Here is a 19,823-nt window from a genome sequence, read left to right on the forward strand (position 1 = left end):
CCTCCAGCTATGTTCCACCACCCCTACTCACCGTGATGGCCATTGCCTTGACCTCGTCCTCTCCTCTTCCGGCTCACCCTCCAATTTCCACACCTCAGCTCTTCCTGTCTCTGATCATCACCTGATCACCTTCACACTTCTTCACCCTCCCCCTCAGCCCCGCCCAACATTAACCACTACTTCCAGGAATCTCCAGATTATTGACCCTCCCACCTTATCATCTAGTATTTCTAATCTCCTCCCCTCCATCATGTCCTCCGAGTCTGTTGACGAGGCTGTCTCCGCTTACAATGCCACTCTCTCCTCTGCTCTGGACACCCTTGCACCATCCACCTCCCGTCCCACAAGGCGTACTAATCCCCAGCCCTGGCTGACCCCTTGCATCCGTTACCTTCGCTCCTGCGCCCGATCTGCTGAACGCCTCTGGAGGAAATCTCGCACCCATTCAGATTTCCTTCACTACAAATTCATGCTAACCTCCTTCCAGTCCTCACTATTCCTTGCCAAACAGGACTATTACACCCAATTGACTAATTCTCTCAGCTCTAACCCTCGTCGTCTCTTCGCCACCCTTAACTCCCTCCTCAAAGTGCCCTCCGCTCCCACCCCCCCGTCACTCTCTCCTCAATCACTGGCTGACTACTTCCGCGACAAGGTGCAAAAGATCAACCTTGAGTTCACTACCAAGCCACCTCCTCCTCTTCACCCTTCAACCCTCTCCCTCAACCAACCAACCCAGACCTCCTTCTCCTCCTTTCCTGATATCTCCGAGGAGGAAACCGCCCGCCTTCTTTCCTCCTCAAAATGCACCACTTGTTCCTCTGATCCCATCCCCACCAACTTACTTAACACCATCTCTCCTACTATCACCCCCTCCATCTGTCATATCCTCAACCTCTCTCTCTCCACTGCAACTGTCCCCGACACCTTCAAGCATGCTGTAGTCACGCCACTCCTCAAAAAACCATCACTAGACCCTACCTGTCCCTCCAACTACCGCCCCATCTCCCTCCTACCCTTCCTCTCCAAGACACTTGAGCGCGCAGTCCACAGCCGCTGCCTTGATTTTCTCTCCTCTCATGCCATCCTTGATCCACTTCAATCCGGTTTTCGCCCTCTTCACTCGACAGAAACAGCACTTTCTAAAGTCTGTAATGACCTGTTCCTTGCCAAATCCAGAGGCCACTACTCCATCCTCATCCTCCTGGATCTATCCGCCGCTTTTGACACTGTCAATCATGACTTACTTCTTGCCACACTGTCCTCATTTGGGTTCCAGGGCTCTGTCCTCTCCTGGTTCTCCTCCTATCTCTCCCACCGCACCTTCAAAGTTCACTCTCATGGATCTTCCTCCACCCCCATCCCCTTATCTGTTGGTGTTCCCCAGGGATCGGTCCTTGGACCCCTTCTCTTCTCAATCTACACCTCTTCCCTGGGCTCCCTGATCTCATCTCATGGTTTCCAGTATCATCTCTATGCTGATGACACCCAACTGTATCTCTCCACACCAGACATCACCGCGGAGACCCAGGCAAAGGTATCGGCCTGCTTATCCGACATTGCTGCCTGGATGTCCAACCGCCACCTGAAACTGAACATGTCCAAGACCGAGCTTATCGTCTTTCCACCAAAACCCACTTCTCCTCTTCCTCCACTTTCTATCTCAGTTGATAACACCCTCATCCTCCCCGTCTCATCTGCCCGCAACCTCGGAGTCATCTTTGACTCCTCTCTCTCCTTCTCTGCGCATATCCAGCAGATAGCCAAGACCTGCCGCTTCTTCCTCTTTAACATCAGCAAAATTCGCCCTTTCCTCTCTGAACACACCACCCAAACTCTCGTCCACGCTCTCATTACCTCTCACCTGGACTACTGCAACTTACTCCTCACCGGCCTCCCACTTAGCCATCTATCCCCCCTTCAGTCTGTTCAGAACTCTGCTGCACGTCTCATATTCCGCCAGAACCGATATACTCATATCACCCCTCTCCTCAGGTCACTTCACTGGCTTCCGATCAGATACCGCATTCAATTCAAGCTTCTCCTTCTTACCTACAAATGCACTCAGTCTGCTGCCCCTCACTACCTCTCTACCCTCATCTCCCCTTACGTTCCCGCCCGTAACCTCCGTTCACAGGATAAATCCCTCCTCTCAGTACCCTTCTCCACCACCGCCAACTCCAGGCTCCGCTCATTCTGCCTCGCCTCACCCTATGCTTGGAACAACCTTCCTGAACCCTTACGCCAAGCCCCCTCCCTGCCCGTCTTCAAGTCTTTGCTTAAAGCCCACCTCTTCAATGCTGCGTTCGGCACCTAACCCTTACCGTTCAGTGAATCCAGACTGCCCCAATTTGACTGCCCCTATCGGACCGACCGTTCACTTGTCTATTAGATTGTAAGCTCTTTGAGCAGGGACTGTCTCTCTTTGTTAAATTGTACAGCGCTGCGTAACCCTAGTAGCGTTCTAGAAATGTTAAGTAGTAGTAGTAGTAGTAGTAGTAGCTCACTTGCATTCTCTATTCCTTCTTAAAACAGTCAGTGAATCGACCGGTCAAGCATGCGCAGAGCAGCAAAGCGTTATGCTGTCTGCTCTGCGCATGCCAAATACGCCTCTGTGCTGCCGCTCACCTGATCAGCTGATATAGGAGAGTGCAGTTGAAAGTGTCCATCACAAAAATAGCCTTCCATTTTGGCCGTTTTTCAAACAGCTGATATCGGAGAGTGCAGTTGAAAGCGTCCATCACAAAAATAGCCTTCCATTTTGGCCATTATTCACACTCAAATAATAAAAACGTCCTTTTTGGCCGTGCTTCACTCAGCTGAGAGACCTGGAAGTCTCTGAGCCAATCACAGCGCGTTTCAAAAAAAAAAAAAAAACGTTAAAAGAAATAACTACATAAATTATAGTTACAGAGTAACAGACTGTAGCAAGGCATACAATGAGTACTAATCACCACAATAATTCACCCGACAATCCAATCAACTAAGATAACTCATCTATTATAGCTACCTTAATCACTCCTCTCCTTCTTCTTCCTACCCTTATCTAACCTCTACACAATATTAAATGTATATGTCACCTTACAATGACAATGTTAACAAAACTAGGTAAGCCACATTGAGCCTGCAAATAGGTGGGATAATGTGGGATACAAATGCAATAAATAATAATAATAATAGCCTGTTAAGTTTATTCAGTGCTGCAACAGTGGGGTTTTTGCCTATGATGAAGAGAAGACCATTTGGTCTGTTTTAGCTCCATTAGATGAACATTGAATCTTGGAGCTCTTTGAGGCTTTTCCCCAGTAACATTGTTATTTTGTATATGAGTGGATTTTTGAGTATTTAGACATGCATATGGTAAGCCATACTGTAGGAAATCTTTAGCATCATATATATGCTAGTTGAATGTTCTAATACACGTTTGTTAGGTGTATCATTAGTATTATGCTAACATTGTATTATATCTCTGGTATTTGATATCCAGTGCTGTTAAATGTGTATATTTTTATATTGTTTTATTATTAGGTTTCAGTTTACTGTTTTCAAGTTTACCTCATTGATTGTATTTATGTTTATTCTTGGTTATTTTACTATTGTTATGTTAACAAAATTATAAGTTTTATGTTAAACTGTACCTACTGTACACTGCCTTGGGTGAATCTCTTTATAAAGGTGATTAATAAGTCCCAATAAATAAATAAAATAAAAGATAGGAGCACAGAAACATAGTGCATACTTTAATCAGATACTAGTGGAAGTACCTGGCATTGCACAGGAAATGTGATATAGCATCCAATCAGATTTCAAAGCAGATGGACCATTGAACATTCTTGAAAACCTCTGGGTGCATGCATGTTCTATGCTTTCTCACAGTGTGCCTCTCAATAATTCCATAAAACTGTCCAAAGCTGTAATCTCATTGGTCAGAGAGTCAGGCTGTTGCAGGCTGGGGGGGGAGGGGGGAGGAGATGGTTTTTTCTACCAAAAGTAGTCATTGACCTCCTTCCTAATGAGGGGATGGTCATAAGAACGTAAGAATAACCATACTGGGTCAGACAGACTGGTACATCTAGCCCAGTATCCTGCTTTTAGCAGTGGCCAATCCAGGTCCAAGTACCTGGCAGAAACCCCAAAGAGTAGCAAGATTCTGGAATCCCAGCTACCAATCCCAGGGATATGTAGTGGCTTTCCTCATGTCTATCTTAATAGTAGTTGATGGACTTTTCCTCCAGGAACTTGTCCCTGCAAGGTTTCGTTGCATTTGCTCATAAAATGTCCAAATACATGAACAATCAAGCAGATATGCAGACAAGCTTGTACGAGATGATTTGTATTTTATCATTTGTTTTTATTGATTTCTTTTTAGACTAGTAAAAAAGGCCCGTTTTGGTATGAAATGAAACGGGCACTAGCAAGGTTATCCCTCTCTCCCTCCCTTGCTCTCTTCCTCTGTCCCCTCCAAGTCCCAGGGCCCCTTTTCTTCCCTTCCGATTTCCAGGCCCTTCCTTCCTCTCTCTCTCTCTCTCTCCTTCCCTCTGTCCCTCCCCCGAGTTCCAGTCCCCCCTCCTCTCTGTCTCAGAGACACGTCCTTGCGATGCCTCCACCCGCGGCCCTCCCTTCCCCGACACTGGCCCCACCCATCTCCCTACATGCACGTCGCCCCCCCTGCAAAATCGTCAACCCCCCTCTGCTACCCTCCCCTCCCCTCCCCTCCTCTTACCGGGGTCCCGGCGGCAGCAGTGAAGAGCCTCGCGAGTCTGCTGCCTTCCCTTCTCTTCGCTCTCAGCTCTGACTCAGTTCCCGCCCTCATTTCCTGTTTCCACAAGGGCGGGACCAGAGTCAGAGCTGAGAGTGAAGAGAAGAGAAGGCAGCAGACTCGCGAGGCTCTTCACTGCTGCCGCCAGGACCCCGGTAAGAGGGGGGAGGGGAGAGTAGCAGAGGGGGGTTGGCAATTTTGGAGGGGGGGCGACATGCACATAGGGATGTTTCTGCCCGCTCCCGCTGTTCTTCAACGCGTGTCTCTCACTGGGATCGTAACCCCCTGCTGACATCAGGCAAGCAGGGTTCTACTGCTGGCCAGTGACGTCAGCAGGTGGTTACGATCCCAGTGAGACACTAGAACGTTCACATAGCAAATTATTATATTAGATTTTGTGTGGCTTTTTTAGAATTATGCATGTTACTTTGAACTCTGCTTAGATATACATAGAAAGAGAGATACATATAGATGTAGATACACAGACCTCCCCAAGAGTGCCATTTGGACAGAGCTAGGATAGCGTTCTGATGTATGCACATACATTATTTGCACATGTCTTGGAACAGGTGTACATTTGTGCACGATTCTTCATATGCTACTAGGGTTAGTTTTAGGCCCTTATTTTATAAAAAGCACATGCACACGTATGCGGGCCTTTCCAAAATAAGCACAATTTAAAATAGTTTGCCAGAGACCCTGAAAAGATCTTTTCTCTGTGTTTGTATCCAAGGCAGGAAAGTTTGACTTTTTTGAACTGGTGATCTACATCGGCTCCAGTCTCTCTTACTTCGGAATGGTGAGTAGGTCATCCACCGTATCATGTTTCTTTCCGTATAGATTTTGACAGTAGTAACTGTAAGCTGACGGGTTGTGCCTTTTTTGAACCAGGCCACATTTTTCATTGACTGTTTCCTGGTTTCACGCCCTTGCTGTTGTAAGAAATGTCCCGCCAAAGAATTCTACACTCGGAAGAAGAGCAAGACGGTCATTGGGCCACTGTGTGTAAGTAATACAGGCTAAGGACATGAGACTGCTGTCATGTGCTAATTAGCATTGTGACCACACCCCTTCTTTTTAAAGCTATCCCTGTCTGGTGTCACTCATTACCTCTGTATACCATGTTTTTATTTCCTATCAGATCCAGTAGACCCCTCCCTGCCTCAAAGAGTTTACAATCTCAGTAGGTACCTGAGGCAGTGGGAGATAATGTGATTTGGCCAAGATCACAGCAGTTGTCAGTGGGAGAAGTGAGATTTGATCCTTGGATCACAACCCATTGCCCTGCCCTAGATCAGTGTTGTCCAAGTTCGATCCTCACATATCCCCAATGAATATGTATTCCATATACATTTGCTGATTACATTAATCCTAATATAATTCCTAAAACACTATCATCAATACCTATCAACTAAATATGTGAGTTAGTGCTCAGAACATCCCCACCATTCCAGCCCTGGAACAAGATGGCTATTGGATAACAATCGTTGCACTGACAGATGTACTTGAATATGAAGATAAATAAATAATTTTACTTACATAGTAACATAGTAGATGACGGCAGAAAAAGACCTGCACGGTCCATCTAATCTGCCCAACAAGATTAACTCATATGTGCTACTTCTTGTGTATACCTTACCTTGATTTGTATCTGCCATTTTCAGGATTCAGACCGTAGAAGTCTTGGCCAGAACTAGCCCCACCACCCAAACACCAAATAATTTTACTTATCTTTTGAAAGTGATGATGAAAGTATCTCTGTCAGTACTATCGCTTCACTGCCTTCCGTATATTAATAAATGTCAAACAATATCCAGAGAAGGAAAATGTCCCTCTTTGTGAATAATCTCCACATGAGCTGAATCCTATCAGGTGTCCCGCACAAACAAATATTAACAAAAAAAAAAAAAGAGAGAAAAAAAAAAAACAAGTCTATAAAAACAAGCCACCAAAAACGAGTCCCCATTTGTTATTTACAATGAATATATATGAGAGAAAGTTGCATACAATGGAGATAGCAAAGCCTGTAAACCTTTCTCCTCCATAGTCACTAGGAATACTCTGAAAACCTGAGCTGTGTGCGGACCTCAGGGTCTGAACTTGGACAAGCCTGCTGTAGACCACCGGTTCTCACCCCAGTCCTTGGGACACACCCAGTCAGTCAAGTTTTCAGGATAACCCCAACGAATATGCATGATATCCCCACTGAGTTACACAACTTCAGTCTGATTACATCTATATTATCTAACCAAAGTAATCACTTTTAATATTTTATTATATCAATTTACTTTATTAAACCTTTAAATATTCAGATTACATTACCAATCATATAAACCTCTATATCCTGGCTTCATTCGTTCCTCCATTCACTCATACATTGTTAATCATACTGGGTAATTGCACGTTAAGTACACATGCGGTATTACTTAAAGCTGGTAACTTCGCTTCTTATACAACAACTTTCTGATTATCTTCACTCCATTATATAAAGTTCTTCAATTGTCCGTGGTAACAATCCAGTCTTTTACTCAACCTTGACACTGTAAATCTTCTTTCTTCATTTGTATGTTACACCATGTGTCAATATCCGTACATACTTTTAAACTGTCTTGTTGTGTATCCCAATGTGTTTTCAAATAGTGCCTCACTGTTCCCAAATTGTAACAAAAGATCGATTCCAAACCAATTCTGGTCTATTCTTCTTATGTCTTTCAATCTGTCTCATCGAGTCTCTTCTCTATTGCTTCACTCTGTCCTCCAACCGGAGGTAAGAGACAAACCTCCTGCCACACCCACATGAATATGCATGAGAGAAAGTTGCATAAGATGAAAGGTGATGGCTGTTGAAACCTGGGAGACTCCTTGCCCTTACCTCAGCTCTTAGATTTCAGAGCCCAAGATGTGTGTTGAGGAAATAAACACACAACACAGGTTACAGCTAAAATTATAGCCAGCTTCAGGAGAGACTAGGGTTACCATTTTTGCCGTAATAAAGAGGATACCATTCACACCCACCACACCCTGTCACAAAATGCCATGCCCCCGTCACACCCCATCATAGTAACGTAGTAACATAGTAGATGACAGCAGAAAAAGACCTGCACGGTCCATCCAGTCTGCCCAACAAGATAACTCATATGTGCTACTTTTTGTGTATACCCTACTTTGATTTATACCTGTGCTCTTCAGGGCACAGACCATATAAGTCTGCCCAGCACTATCCCCGCCTCCCAACCACCGGCTCTGGCACAGACCGTACAAGTCTGCCCAGCACTATCCCCGCCTCCCAACCACCAGCCCCGCCTCCCAACCACCGGCTCTGGCACAGACCGTACAAGTCTGCCCAGCACTATCCCCGCCTCCCAACCACCAGCCCCGCCTCCCGATCTTGACTAAGCTTCTGAGGATCCATTCCTTCGGCACAGGATTCCTTTATGCTTATCCCACGCATGTTTGAATTCTGTTACCATTTTCATTTCCACCACCTCCCATGGGAGGGCATTCCAAGCATCCACTACTCTCTCCCCATCATGTCTCCTGTCACAACCCACCACATCCCTGCACTACAATGTCACCTTGACCCCCCCCCCCCCAAGAAAGCCAGATTCCCTCCCTCTCCCCCCAATTATGTCCCCTCTACTCACCTTTTTTTATAGCTCACTCCATCCACATCCCCTCCCCTCCTGTCCCATACCTTATCGTGCCTGGTGGTCCAGTGGCCTCTTTGGGGCAGGAAAGAGCAGTAGATCTGTGCCCAGCTGGCTTGCCAGGATTTACACCAGGTTTCAGCAGGCCTGAGTCCTCACACCCAAAGTTGGGTACTCATCCCAGAGCACCTTTTATTATAGAAGAGTGTTGAGTGCCGATTTTTTTCCCCTGCACCTATTTTTCAGCACCATTTAATGAATCTGACTCTTAATCTTTTTCAGTGGCCAAAAGGTGTTATCTCTTTTCTGAGTGTTGCTGTTGAATTTTGTGCAGGTTTGCCTGTATGTGTCATTTGTGGATGAAGATCACATTATGTTCGTGGATAAAATGTTAAAGAGCAGTTTACAAAATGCTAAAGGCGAGAAGGTAGGTTAAATCAACTTTCATGCCATTTAACAAGTTATGTTTTTGCCGGGGGGTGGGGGGGGAGCAAAGCCAGGCATATCGCCAGGCGTGGGGGAGGGGTCCAGCCACACACAAGGCAAGAATCCTCTCTGAATGATACAGGGAGCCCACCAGAGTTCTCCTCCTATGATGCAGCCATGTGAAGGATCAGAAGAAGGTCTACTTTTGCAGCATTTGGAAGCAGCACTTGCATCCCTCTCCCTAATGAATTGTGCTGGCATCCCCCAGACAGGGTTCAGGGCCATTGAGAGACTGGGCCAGGCCCGGGACAAGGCCACCCCCAGCCCCCCCCCCCCCCAAGGTCGTCACCGCCGCTCCCCCTCCATGGGGCCGGGCCCCAGCATTAAAATCACAACGCCTCTCACCTCCATGTGAAAGCGCTGCAGGCAGCAGCAGATTGCCTCCCTCCTTCGGGCCTCCTTCCCTCCCTGTGTCCCGCCCTCGTCTGACGTAACTTCCGTGAGGGCGGGACACAGAGAGGGAAGGAAGCCCGAAGGGAGGTGATCTGCTGTTGCCTGCAGCACTTTCATCAGCGTGCACTGTACCGCTTTCGCGGAAACCGGAAATTGCATCAGTGCACGCTGAGAGAGAAGGGGAAGGGCTTAAAGGAGAGGTGAGCCTGCTTTTTCGCCGCCGCTGCAACTTTTTAAATGCAGGGCGGATGGAAAGAAAGAAGCAGCTGAACGTCAGGAAGCGCCGCGGGGCCCCTGGAGGTGCGAGATCCTCCTGGTGACGGAGGACGGGTGGGACTCCAGTGCCGGGCCCCCCTGGAGGCCCGGGCCCGGGGAATTTTGTCCCCCCTGTCCCCCCCCCCTCTCGGCGGCCCTGACAGGTTGCCGAGAGGGAGGGGGGAGGCAAGATTCCCCAGGCCTGGCCTCCAATGGGGACCCGACTCCAGAAGATTTTGCTCCTTCTGTCTGTCTCTCTCATGCTCCTGTGTGTCAGGACCTGGGTGATTGTGCTAACGCGATAACCCAAGTCCCGGCACACAGGAGCAGGAGTGTGACAGACCGAGACCAGATGCAGGAAGGTACGGGGGGGGGGGGGGGGTGACCTGGCTCTGTCCCTCAGCAGCCCTGCCCTCAAACCTCAAGCCCCAGGTGGAAACTTGCCTCACAGGTCTCTACCAGCAGCTCTGGGTGCAGCAGTTTTCGCCTGCATCTTTAAACGTAGAACTGCTGTATTGGGTCAAAACAAAGGTCTATAAAGCCCAGTGTCCTGTTTCCAACAATGGCCAATTCAGGGCACAAGTACATGGCAGCAGTAGTGTAGATATGGGGGCAGGGTTTTGGCATCCTGGCCAGCAAATGTATTATTTTTAAAATAGAATGAGGGTGGGAGGGAGAGAGGAAATGTGTGCACACCCAGCCCCCCCCCCCCCCAATAGGAACTGCTATCTATGCCCCTCTGGCAGGCAGGGCCGGTCAAACCTGGTAAGCAGGGTAAGCACTGCAGGGGGGCGCCTGCCTTCAAGGGTGCCACTTTGCTGGTAAATTTTTAACAACGGGCTCTTTCTCCGGGAGTAGCCAGCCCTGCAATCTGGGGAGGGGGGGAACCGGTAGTGGACTGAGGGCTAGATGCACTAAAGTCCTCGGAAGAGCCGTTCCCTTACCGATTCCGTAGTGAATCGGTAGGGAACGGCCATGCATCAAGGAAAGGGAATGCAAATGAGCTGCTCATTGTAGCTTACTTGCATTCTCTATTCCCTCAGAAACCAGTCGGCCGGTCGAGCATGTCGATTATGCCCCCTTCCAGGTCTCTCTCCGCCAATCACAGCACGTTTAGCTGACACCGGTGAGAGCTAAACGCGCTGTGATTGGCGGAGAGAGACCTGGAGGGGGGCATAATCGAAAGGGACGTCCAAATAGTTTTTTAATTTGGATGTCCTCGCAGAAGAACACCCATCACAAAAAGATCTGGGGAAAAACGTCCAATTGCTCGTCAGGGCCGTCCTTTTTTAAAAAATATTTCGGTGAAGGACGTCCATGTTAGGCATCCTCGCACGTCCCGATGCCGGCGGTGGTAATTTGGTGCAACTCTCACCCCCCAGAGCTGCGCGTTCCCGAGGAGGAGGGTCTGCACGGTCAGCCGCAATCCACCTCCTTCTTCCGAGAGTGGGGCGGCAGGGATCACCGGCTATACTGGCGGCTGCAGCTTGTGCTCCGGCCCGCGGCTCTAACAAGTGCTCGTCAGGGCCGTCCTTTTTTTTTTTAATGTTTCAGTGAAGGACGTCCATGTTAGGCGCTTCAGAAGGATGGCCCTAACGAGCACTTGGACGTTTTTTTTCCCAATTTTTTTTGTTACATTTGTATAAGTTTTTAGAGGCTGCGCAGCCCCAACGTGATTTTCCACGGTTAGGCAATCGGAAAACAGTAGTGCATCTCATTACAATACGATTTATACACATTGGGGTACTAATTAGCTCATCTGCATTCCGTTTTCGCTAGCTGCTACTGTGATCGGAAAATGGCTCGGAGAAGCATTTAGTGCATGCCACGGTTTACTACTCGCTCGTTAATGGCTCATTAAGTTTAGTGCATCTGGCCCGAAGGAACTCGTTCCTTTCCCCCCTCCCCCCATGCGAGCACAGTATGCATACATTTGCTAGCAGGAATACAGAGTTCCACCAGCGAAATAAATGGACGGGCAGCACTTCCCGCTGCTTGTTTCTGGCTCTGAGCAATATGCCGGGACTTCTCGCTTATGCATGCTCAAGAAGCAGCAGGGAGTGGCGGAAGTGTATTTATTTGGCTAGTGGGGCTTGCTTGGATCCCTGCCAGCAAAGTAAAAGGGAGTTCAGCAAGAGGCCCGAGCCCAAATTTTGGGAGCCAATTGTTAACCGTGGAGGGCCTATTTTAACAACCAGCTCCCATAATTCTTAAAAATTTAACAAATGACTCTTGTGAGTTGGTGGAAGCCGGCTGCAGCACATCACTGGGTTTAAGTATTTTGTTGTACATATTTCTATTTTTAGTTTGTGGTTATTTATTCTGTACTTGACGAGAGTCAGTCTATGTTCTGCATGTGTGAAAGAGTCCAGGTTCATAGGTAGACTATTATGGTTTGGCAAGCTTCCTTTATAGGTTTTGTGTTATTTTGCAAAGGGTCTGGTCTGTTCTAAAAATTAAAAATGTTCACAACTAGTGCTCTCCACATCCGGTAGAGTCACCACCCAAAACAAAAACCCATCTGCTTTAAAGAGTGTCTAGCGATGGAAGGAGCATGTGCTGTTCATGAGGTGATATTCACAATCTGAATATTTTTTATATGGTGAGTTGGAAGGAGGATGTCTTAATTGTTGGTGAATATGGAGTTTGTAATACCGAACTGGAACTTCAGGGTTTATTTATTTATTTGTTACATTTGTATCCCACATTTTCCCACCTATTTGCAGGCTCAATGTGGCTTACATAGTACCGGAAAGGCGTTCGCCAATTCCGGTATGAACAAATACAATAATGTTGTGGTAGAATAAGGTTCGTTTGTACAGACACATTAGGGATTCGTAGAAAGGAAAAGAATCGAAGAGAGGAAGAGTTATTATATGTCCATTACGAGCTTTGGTTTCGTTGTGTTGCAGGGTACAGGCATTTAAGTTGGGTCAGTAGGGTATGCCTTTTTGAACAGGTTAGTTTTTAGTGATTTCCAGAAGTTTAGGTGATCATAAGTTGTTTTCACGGCTTTTGGTAATGTGTTCCATAGTTGTGTGCTTATATAGGAAAAGCTGGATGCATAGGTTGATTTGTATTTGAGTCCTTTGCAGCTTGGGCAGTGGAGATTTAGGTATGTTCGTGTTGATCCTGTTGTGTTTCTGGTTGGTAGGTCTATGATTCTGACCTGTTCGATAGAGAATCCAAACTCTATGCCAAAAGAAAGGAATTTGTTGAGGTTTACCAGGTAGTTGAAACTGGCTGCAGGGGGAGGGTTTCTTTTATACATAGAAGACTGTGGTGTTTTAATGCTAATTTAAAAGTGGGGGGGAAGGGAGTTATGGTGTGCAGAAACTTCATTTTGAATTGCCCCCCTGTTGCCAGCCCAAATATCTCTGTCTAGAAATGCCACTGCCCGGCATATCTTCTGGGTTATTGGCAGGCAGCATGTTGGAATCAAGACTGCTACCACTACCGGGGAGAGAGAGAGAGAGATGCAAGATTGTGAAAGCCCAAGCCTACTCCCTCCAATGCCAGCGCTGTTAAGGGTGCTCCACTGCTGGGTAAGCCTGAGCCCAAACTGGGTGGGCTATGGCTAGGCCCCTGCTCTAACCAAAACCCAATCCCTGGTTTTTAGTGGCACTGCCCACCATGCTAACCTGAACCCCTTCCAGCCTGTTAAAACAATTCCCCAGTGTCTAGGGGACCCCCTGACCCAACCTCCTTCCTACTACTTAAAAAAAAAAATTCCTGGTGTCTAGCAGCATCCCTCCCCTACCCCCATGACATGACCTCCCCTCTTCTCTATCCATCTCATAAAAATTTCCTTGGTACCTGGTGGCACCACCAACCATTTGACCTCTCCCACAGGTCCCTCTTGACCCCCCCCCCAAAGCCTTAAAAGCAGGAACAATGCCCACTCACTCCTGCCTCCGGTACTACCTTCTTGAAAAATAGCAGCACTTGACCCCATGCAGTGCATCCTGGCATGTACTGGGCAGGATCAACCTGCCAAATAGGAGAATTTTACCCTTATTTAGTAGTCTCCACCAAGAATACTAAATAAGAGGGAAAATCTATTATTTGTCAGACTGACCCTGCCCAGTGTAGCTTACCCAAGTTATTTTTGGAAGTCAGGCCAGGGGGATTTGATTGGGAGGAGGGAGGGGGTCAGTAGACTGCTAGGGCTTTCTGGTTATGTTGGGGGGATGAGAGAGTGGGCAGATTGGTTCGGAGATGGAAGGAGGGGCTGCTGCTAGAAAACTATTGGGGAAAGGGGGCATTTGAGTCAAGGGCTCCCCTTGTGGGAGGAGTGGAATGGAGGAGTAGCCTAGAGGTTAGTGCAGTGGACTTTGACCCTGGGGAACTGAGTTCAATTCCCACTGCAGCTCCTTGTAACTCTGGGCAAGTCACTTAACCCTCCATTGCTCCTGGTACAAAATAAGTACCTGAATATATGTAAACCGCTTTGAATGTAGTTGCAAAAACCTCAGAAAGGCGGTATATCAAGTCCCATTTCCCTTAACCCTTCTATGCTGCCTCAGAACCTGGCAGTAGATTGTTCACACTGTAGACATCAGCGCACAGGTTAGATGCTTCTTTGCATTGCTGTGGATTAGCTAATTACCTCCTTATCATGCATTGAAATATGCTGTGCACTGTTGTCTGTTGCACATGTTAATTTGATTGCTGAACTCCTTTCTGCCTTGTGTGGCCTTTAACGAGTGTGTAGACTTCTTGTTAACTGCATGCTGCAGCCTGAGACAGCTTTCTGCAGTGGCCCGCTGAGTCAGTCACTTTAGGGACACTCAGATTAATTAGAAGCCACTTATGCAGAATTGTGTCAAAGGCTTTGCTAAAATCTGGCCGTCTCCCTCATTTTTTTTTTTTTTAGTCCATGTTTATTTATTTAAAAAAATGTATGAAATACATTAAAAGTAGCATTAACAAATTAACAAATAATAGCTAATGTTTATATAGGAGTCCGCATTGTGTGTGTGTGTATATATATATATATATAATTTATTTATTTATTTATTACATTTGAACCCCGCGCTTTCCCACACATGGCAGGCTCAATGCGGCTTACATAGTAACAATATGAAGAATTACAAAGTCGTAAAAAAGAATATACAGTTTGTAGTAAACGCAATATTAATGGGGTTAACATAAGTAAATTGAACATAGGAGGAATTGGGTGCAGAAGGAAATGAGTGTTAGAAGGTAGGCATAGGAAGATGGAGAGGAATGGATATGGGATAGCAATAAGGATAATGGGAAAACATGGTCAATGTATAACAATCATCAATAAGAATCATGTTGGCAGGTTTTAGATGAGGTTGAATCGTTAGGGTAGGCTATCTTGAAGAGATGGGTCTTCAGTGCTTTCCTGAAGGGCAAAAGGCTGTTGATTGTTTGGATGGATCTTGGTAGAGCATTCCAAAGCTGGCTACCTAAAAAGGAAAAATTGGATGAGTAGAAGGATTTGTACTTAATACCTTTGCAGTTGGGGAGGTGTAGTTTAAGGTAAGTACGGGAAGACGTCAAACTGTTTCTGGTTGGGAGGTTGATAAGGTGATTCATGTAGGTGGGGGCTTGTCCGTGTAATATCTTGTAAATCATTGTGTGGACTTATATATGTATTGTAACCAGGCGCCTCTCTTGTGCAGCCAAGGATAGAACAATCTCCTCCAGCCACAGGCTCCCGGTATAGTGAAGAAACAGATGTCCACCAGTAACTTCAATCTTAAGAACTTTTATTCCATGCAGGTTTCTAGTACACAGTTCCAATAGCAGCATAGCACATACCAGGATTCAATGCAGGCTTCAGTCTGGGCTCTTTATCCAGGGCACAATAAACAGTAATTCAATTCCCCAGACAAACAGTTCTTTCAGTTTATCATCACAGTTCAGTCACCCAGTAGCAGTTTCTACCTTCTATCCTTTTTACCTTCAGGAGAGTTCAATATTTTAGGGACTCCTTCTACCCAAGGGTTTTCCCCTGCATCAGCATCACAGTGAATTCAATACTTTTGGGACTTCCTCTCACCCAAGGAATCTCAGCCTGCTTCAGTACTTTAGGGACCTCCCTGCCCAAGGATTTTCAGCCTGTAACTACCAGTACTTTAGGGACCTCCTTGCCCAAGGATTTTCAGCCTGCAACTGCTTCTCTCCTTCTCTCTCCTGAACTGAACTCCACTGCTGGGACTCCTTCCCACCTGCCTAATCAATCCCTGGCGTCAGCTACCACCACCAATCATTCTCCTTCCCTTAGCTTCCTCACACCCAAACCAACTGAGTTAAGCATTAGACTAATGAGACCAATGACGAGCTCCTGCACACAGGGTTTCCTAACTCTCTTTCCGCCTAGTGGCAGCCACTCTACACAACCTGCCAGCTTAAACCCATGTCTTCCCTGATTGCAGCTAGGAGTCCAGTCCGGGTTTCCCATCTCACCTCCTGGTTCCTTGCCTGCAATGTCTTCTGGGGCTTGTAGTTCAGACTGAAGCTGCCTTAACCCAACTATCCTGGATGTGACTTTATCACATACATGTGACCTTATCACAGTATATGTGTGTATATATATGTATATAGCCCCATATTAATACATAGAGTGGTTATCAGAAGTAAACAATGATCATCATAAGGTACTAGAATAAAATAATAGGAAAAAGGATATAACAGATTTCACTGATGATTGCCCTTAAGGTATGTATTCACATTAGATCACCCTTGAGTTTGTCATCTAGTCCAAGAAATTAATTTAATTCATCTAATAAGATCTACCTCTAGTAAAACCATGCTGCCTTAGGCCCTACAATTCATTGGATTCCAGAAACTCCAGTCCTCTATTGTAGCAACATTTCCATCCGTTTACTCACCACAGAGGTCAGACTAACCAGCCTGTAGTTCCTAATCTCATCCTTATTTACGCTTTGGTAGGGAGGGACCACATCCACCTTTCTCCAATCTTCCAGGACCACTCCTGACTCTAAAGAAGCACTGAAAATGGCAGACAGCAGAGTCACCAGAAACTCCCTAAGTTCCTTCAGATGCAGTGCGTTTTTTTCTAGCAAAAAAGGTGCCAGTACTCAAATGCCAGGCCATCCTTCAGCGGTGGGGTGATCACTGAAAGACCCACCCCACAATAGCCAGGCCCCCTGCAACCAGTCACAGAATCTATGACAAGGCAGAATTGATGTGTAGGGCCTGAGCTCTTTCATTATCACTTGGGGACCATGGGTCAATTTTAGCAGACAATGGAAAAGATGCCGGTACTCAGTACCCCCAAGTACCCCCTCAAAAAAAGCCCTGCTCAAATGTATGCCATCCGGCCCCTTCGCTTTGTCCACCTTTAGTGCTAGCTCCTCACAAATACAGTCTTCTGAAAATTGTTCCAAGGTCTATCACACTTCCAACATCTCTCCCCCCAAGCAGCATCTCTTCCTCTGTCCCCTCCACTGCCATGACCAACATTTCTCCCTATCGTGCCCCTCTCTACCTCCCGTACAGCATTTCTCCATCTCTTGCCCCTCTCCCCCCATGCATCATCTTTCCCTCTGTCCCCTCCACTGCCATGACCAACATTTCTCCTTCTCTTGCCCCTCTCTACCTCCCGTACAATATCTCTCCCTCTCTTGCCCCTCTCCCCCCATGCATCATCTCTCCTCTTGCCTTGAAGGAGGCACTCTGGTCACTTGATGATCTGATGTTCCTGGGCAGTAAAATAAAGCTGGTATTATAATGTAGCTTGTGGTGTGCACCTGGCGCTCACTAGAAGCTGTGTTATAGTATTTATATAGTAATGAGATGCTTTATATGCATTTTCATGTTTTGCATCTTATTACTGTATTACACTGGGTAACCTAAATAATGCATTTGGCTTTAGATGTCTTTAACATGGGTTAGTGTCCTAACTACGCCCCCCCCCCCCCCCCCCCCCCGGATCAAAACCATGATTTACATACAAAGAGGGTATGGTTATGGTTAACTGATCATGGGTAAATAATAAAAACAGCATGCATAAGAGCATGGCAAAAACAATATGCACCCCCTGTCTATATCCTGTTAACTCTGGTGTTTTTTTTTCTCCATTTTTTTATTACAGTTACAGAAACACACTGATAGCACTCCAGGCAATATGAGCAATTTACCAGCTGGTCTTCTGGCTGCTTCACCGTCTGTCTCTGATGCAGACCATGACATGCCACTAGTCAGCAGTATTGAACTGAATCCTCTCCTGCAAGATGCAGATCCTCCGCCTTGGTGTCACTGTGGGAAATGCCGTGACATGTTCACATTTCAGGAGGAGCTGTGCTGCCGAAGGTCTCCGGGCCCATGTATTACAAGTGCCTATTTGTTTGAGCAGCTCGTCCTCTCCAGGTCAGCGCTGGAGTCGATTCTGTCCTACATCGACCCTTTCTTAAACACAACCAGCGAGCACATCACTGACAAATTCCGCCACTGTGCCTACAGCCAGTACATTCGCTGGAGGTTTGGCTCTAACGTGTTGATGCACTACTGTGTCATACCGAGTTGCTGCAGATGGGCAATAAGAAACAAGTATCCGAAAGCTGGAGGCAAATACCACAGTTTCATTCCAAAGCCTGTGTCTTAAATCCTTACTTACCCTGCATGACATCAGCAACTCACGCAGGAATAACTCACAAGTCGCACAACCCTAAAACTAATATGAAGAAACATTCTGAGACCTGCAAATTTATAAACTGTCACTTTGCACCCCAGAGGCAGCCCTTGTGAAATGAGGTGGCTCAGGGGCCACAGCAGAAGCTCTCACATCTCATCTCCTGTTCAGTTTCCTTGAATCGGTGAATGCTGTTGTGCTTCTTACAATTGACAGGTGGAAAGGATACAATGAGAGGGAGAGAAAGAGGTTTAGGGTGGGCAGGGACTGTAGGAGGTTGGAGTAATTAAGTATTCAGAGGGACCATGCAATCCTTTTCAGGATAGTAGAAAGCCCATGGCTTCCGCTGCCCAACAGAGGTGGCAGACCTAATTATTAATCAGGACCCACCCACTTTGGGCTCAGACCAACCCAACATTAGTAAACCCTTGCTGTGGCTGATCCCCAAGCTCCATCAGCTGAAGATCTTTCTGCCACAACTCTTCCAAGCTGGGTAGCTGGTGTAATCACTGCTCCCTCTACCCCCTCACATGCAGGATGTCTTCAGCTGCTGGGGCTTGGGAATTCAGTCATTTATATTTTGAGTTTGGGGAAGGCACTGGGGGTCGGGGATGCAGAGAGTGGGGAGAGGGCAGAGAGGAAAGAAAATTTTGTGCCCACCCAGTTTGGGCTCAAGTCTAACAAAAGCTGCCATCAGGCTATGCGCTGGGGAGAGATGCATTTGAGGTGGGTCACTTATTTAGGAGTGGAGGAGTGGCCTAGTGGTTAGGGTGGTGGACTTTGGTCCTGAGGAACTGAGTTCAATTCCTGGCACAGGCAGCTCCTTGTGACTCTGGGCAAGTCACTTAACCCTCCATTGCCTGCCACATTGAGCCTGCCATGAGTGGGAAAGCACGGGGTACAAATGTAACAAAATAAATAAATTTAAATATCCGTGCTGCAGAGAAAGCAATATACTTTGTAATTTACCTTATCATTTATGAACTCTAATGCAATATCACTTTGTATTTCTCAATCCGGAAACGGCGATCGCCACTCCGGCACAATGTAAGCCACATTGAGCCTGCAAATAGGTGGGAAAATGTGGGATACAAATGCAACAAATAAATATATCAAGCAATTTTAACACATCAAACATGTCTGTTTTATTGTATCCTGGCACAGAAGACTTTTGCCCTGTGTGTGTGTGGAGGGAGAACCTGCACTGAACAGCAGTTACAATCCTAACCAGTGTGACTTGTCTTAGGGCGAAATGGGCGGTATATCAAAGAAAGGAAGTGTTGATGCCCCTGTACAAGTCATTGGTGAGGCCCCACCTGTAGTATTGTGTTCAGTTTTGGAGGCCGTACCTTGCTAAGGATGTAAAAAAAAATGGAAGCGGTGCAAAGAAAAGCTACGAGATTGGTACGGGATTTGCGTTCCAAGACGTATGAGGAGAGACTTGCTGACCTGAACATGTATACCCTGGAGGAAAGGAGAAACAGGGGTGATATGATACAGACGTTCAAATATTTGAAAGGTATTAATCCGCAAACAAATCTTTTCCAGAGATGGGAAGGCGGTAGAACGAGAGGACATGAAATGAGATTGAAGGGGGGCAGACTCAAAAAAGATGTCAGGAAGTATTTTTTCACAGAGAGAGTGGTGGATGCTTGGA

General features: G+C 46.6%; 1 protein-coding gene across 1 annotated transcript in view; it reads left to right on the top strand.

Moving 5' to 3' along the window:
* Positions 1-18,978, top strand: part of LOC115479959 (P2X purinoceptor 7-like) — a 36,975-nt gene extending 17,997 nt beyond the window's left edge. The window contains exons 4-7 of the mRNA XM_030218303.1: positions 5,493-5,558; positions 5,651-5,764; positions 8,741-8,833; positions 17,630-18,978. Coding sequence (XP_030074163.1) covers positions 5,493-5,558; positions 5,651-5,764; positions 8,741-8,833; positions 17,630-18,139 — 783 coding nt within the window. The 3' untranslated portion in view covers positions 18,140-18,978. The remainder of the gene's footprint in view (positions 1-5,492; positions 5,559-5,650; positions 5,765-8,740; positions 8,834-17,629) is intronic.
* The last annotated feature ends 845 nt before the right edge of the window (positions 18,979-19,823 follow it).

This window comes from Microcaecilia unicolor, chromosome 11 (genome assembly GCF_901765095.1).
Source record: "Microcaecilia unicolor chromosome 11, aMicUni1.1, whole genome shotgun sequence".
Taxonomy (NCBI): domain Eukaryota; kingdom Metazoa; phylum Chordata; class Amphibia; order Gymnophiona; family Siphonopidae; genus Microcaecilia; species Microcaecilia unicolor.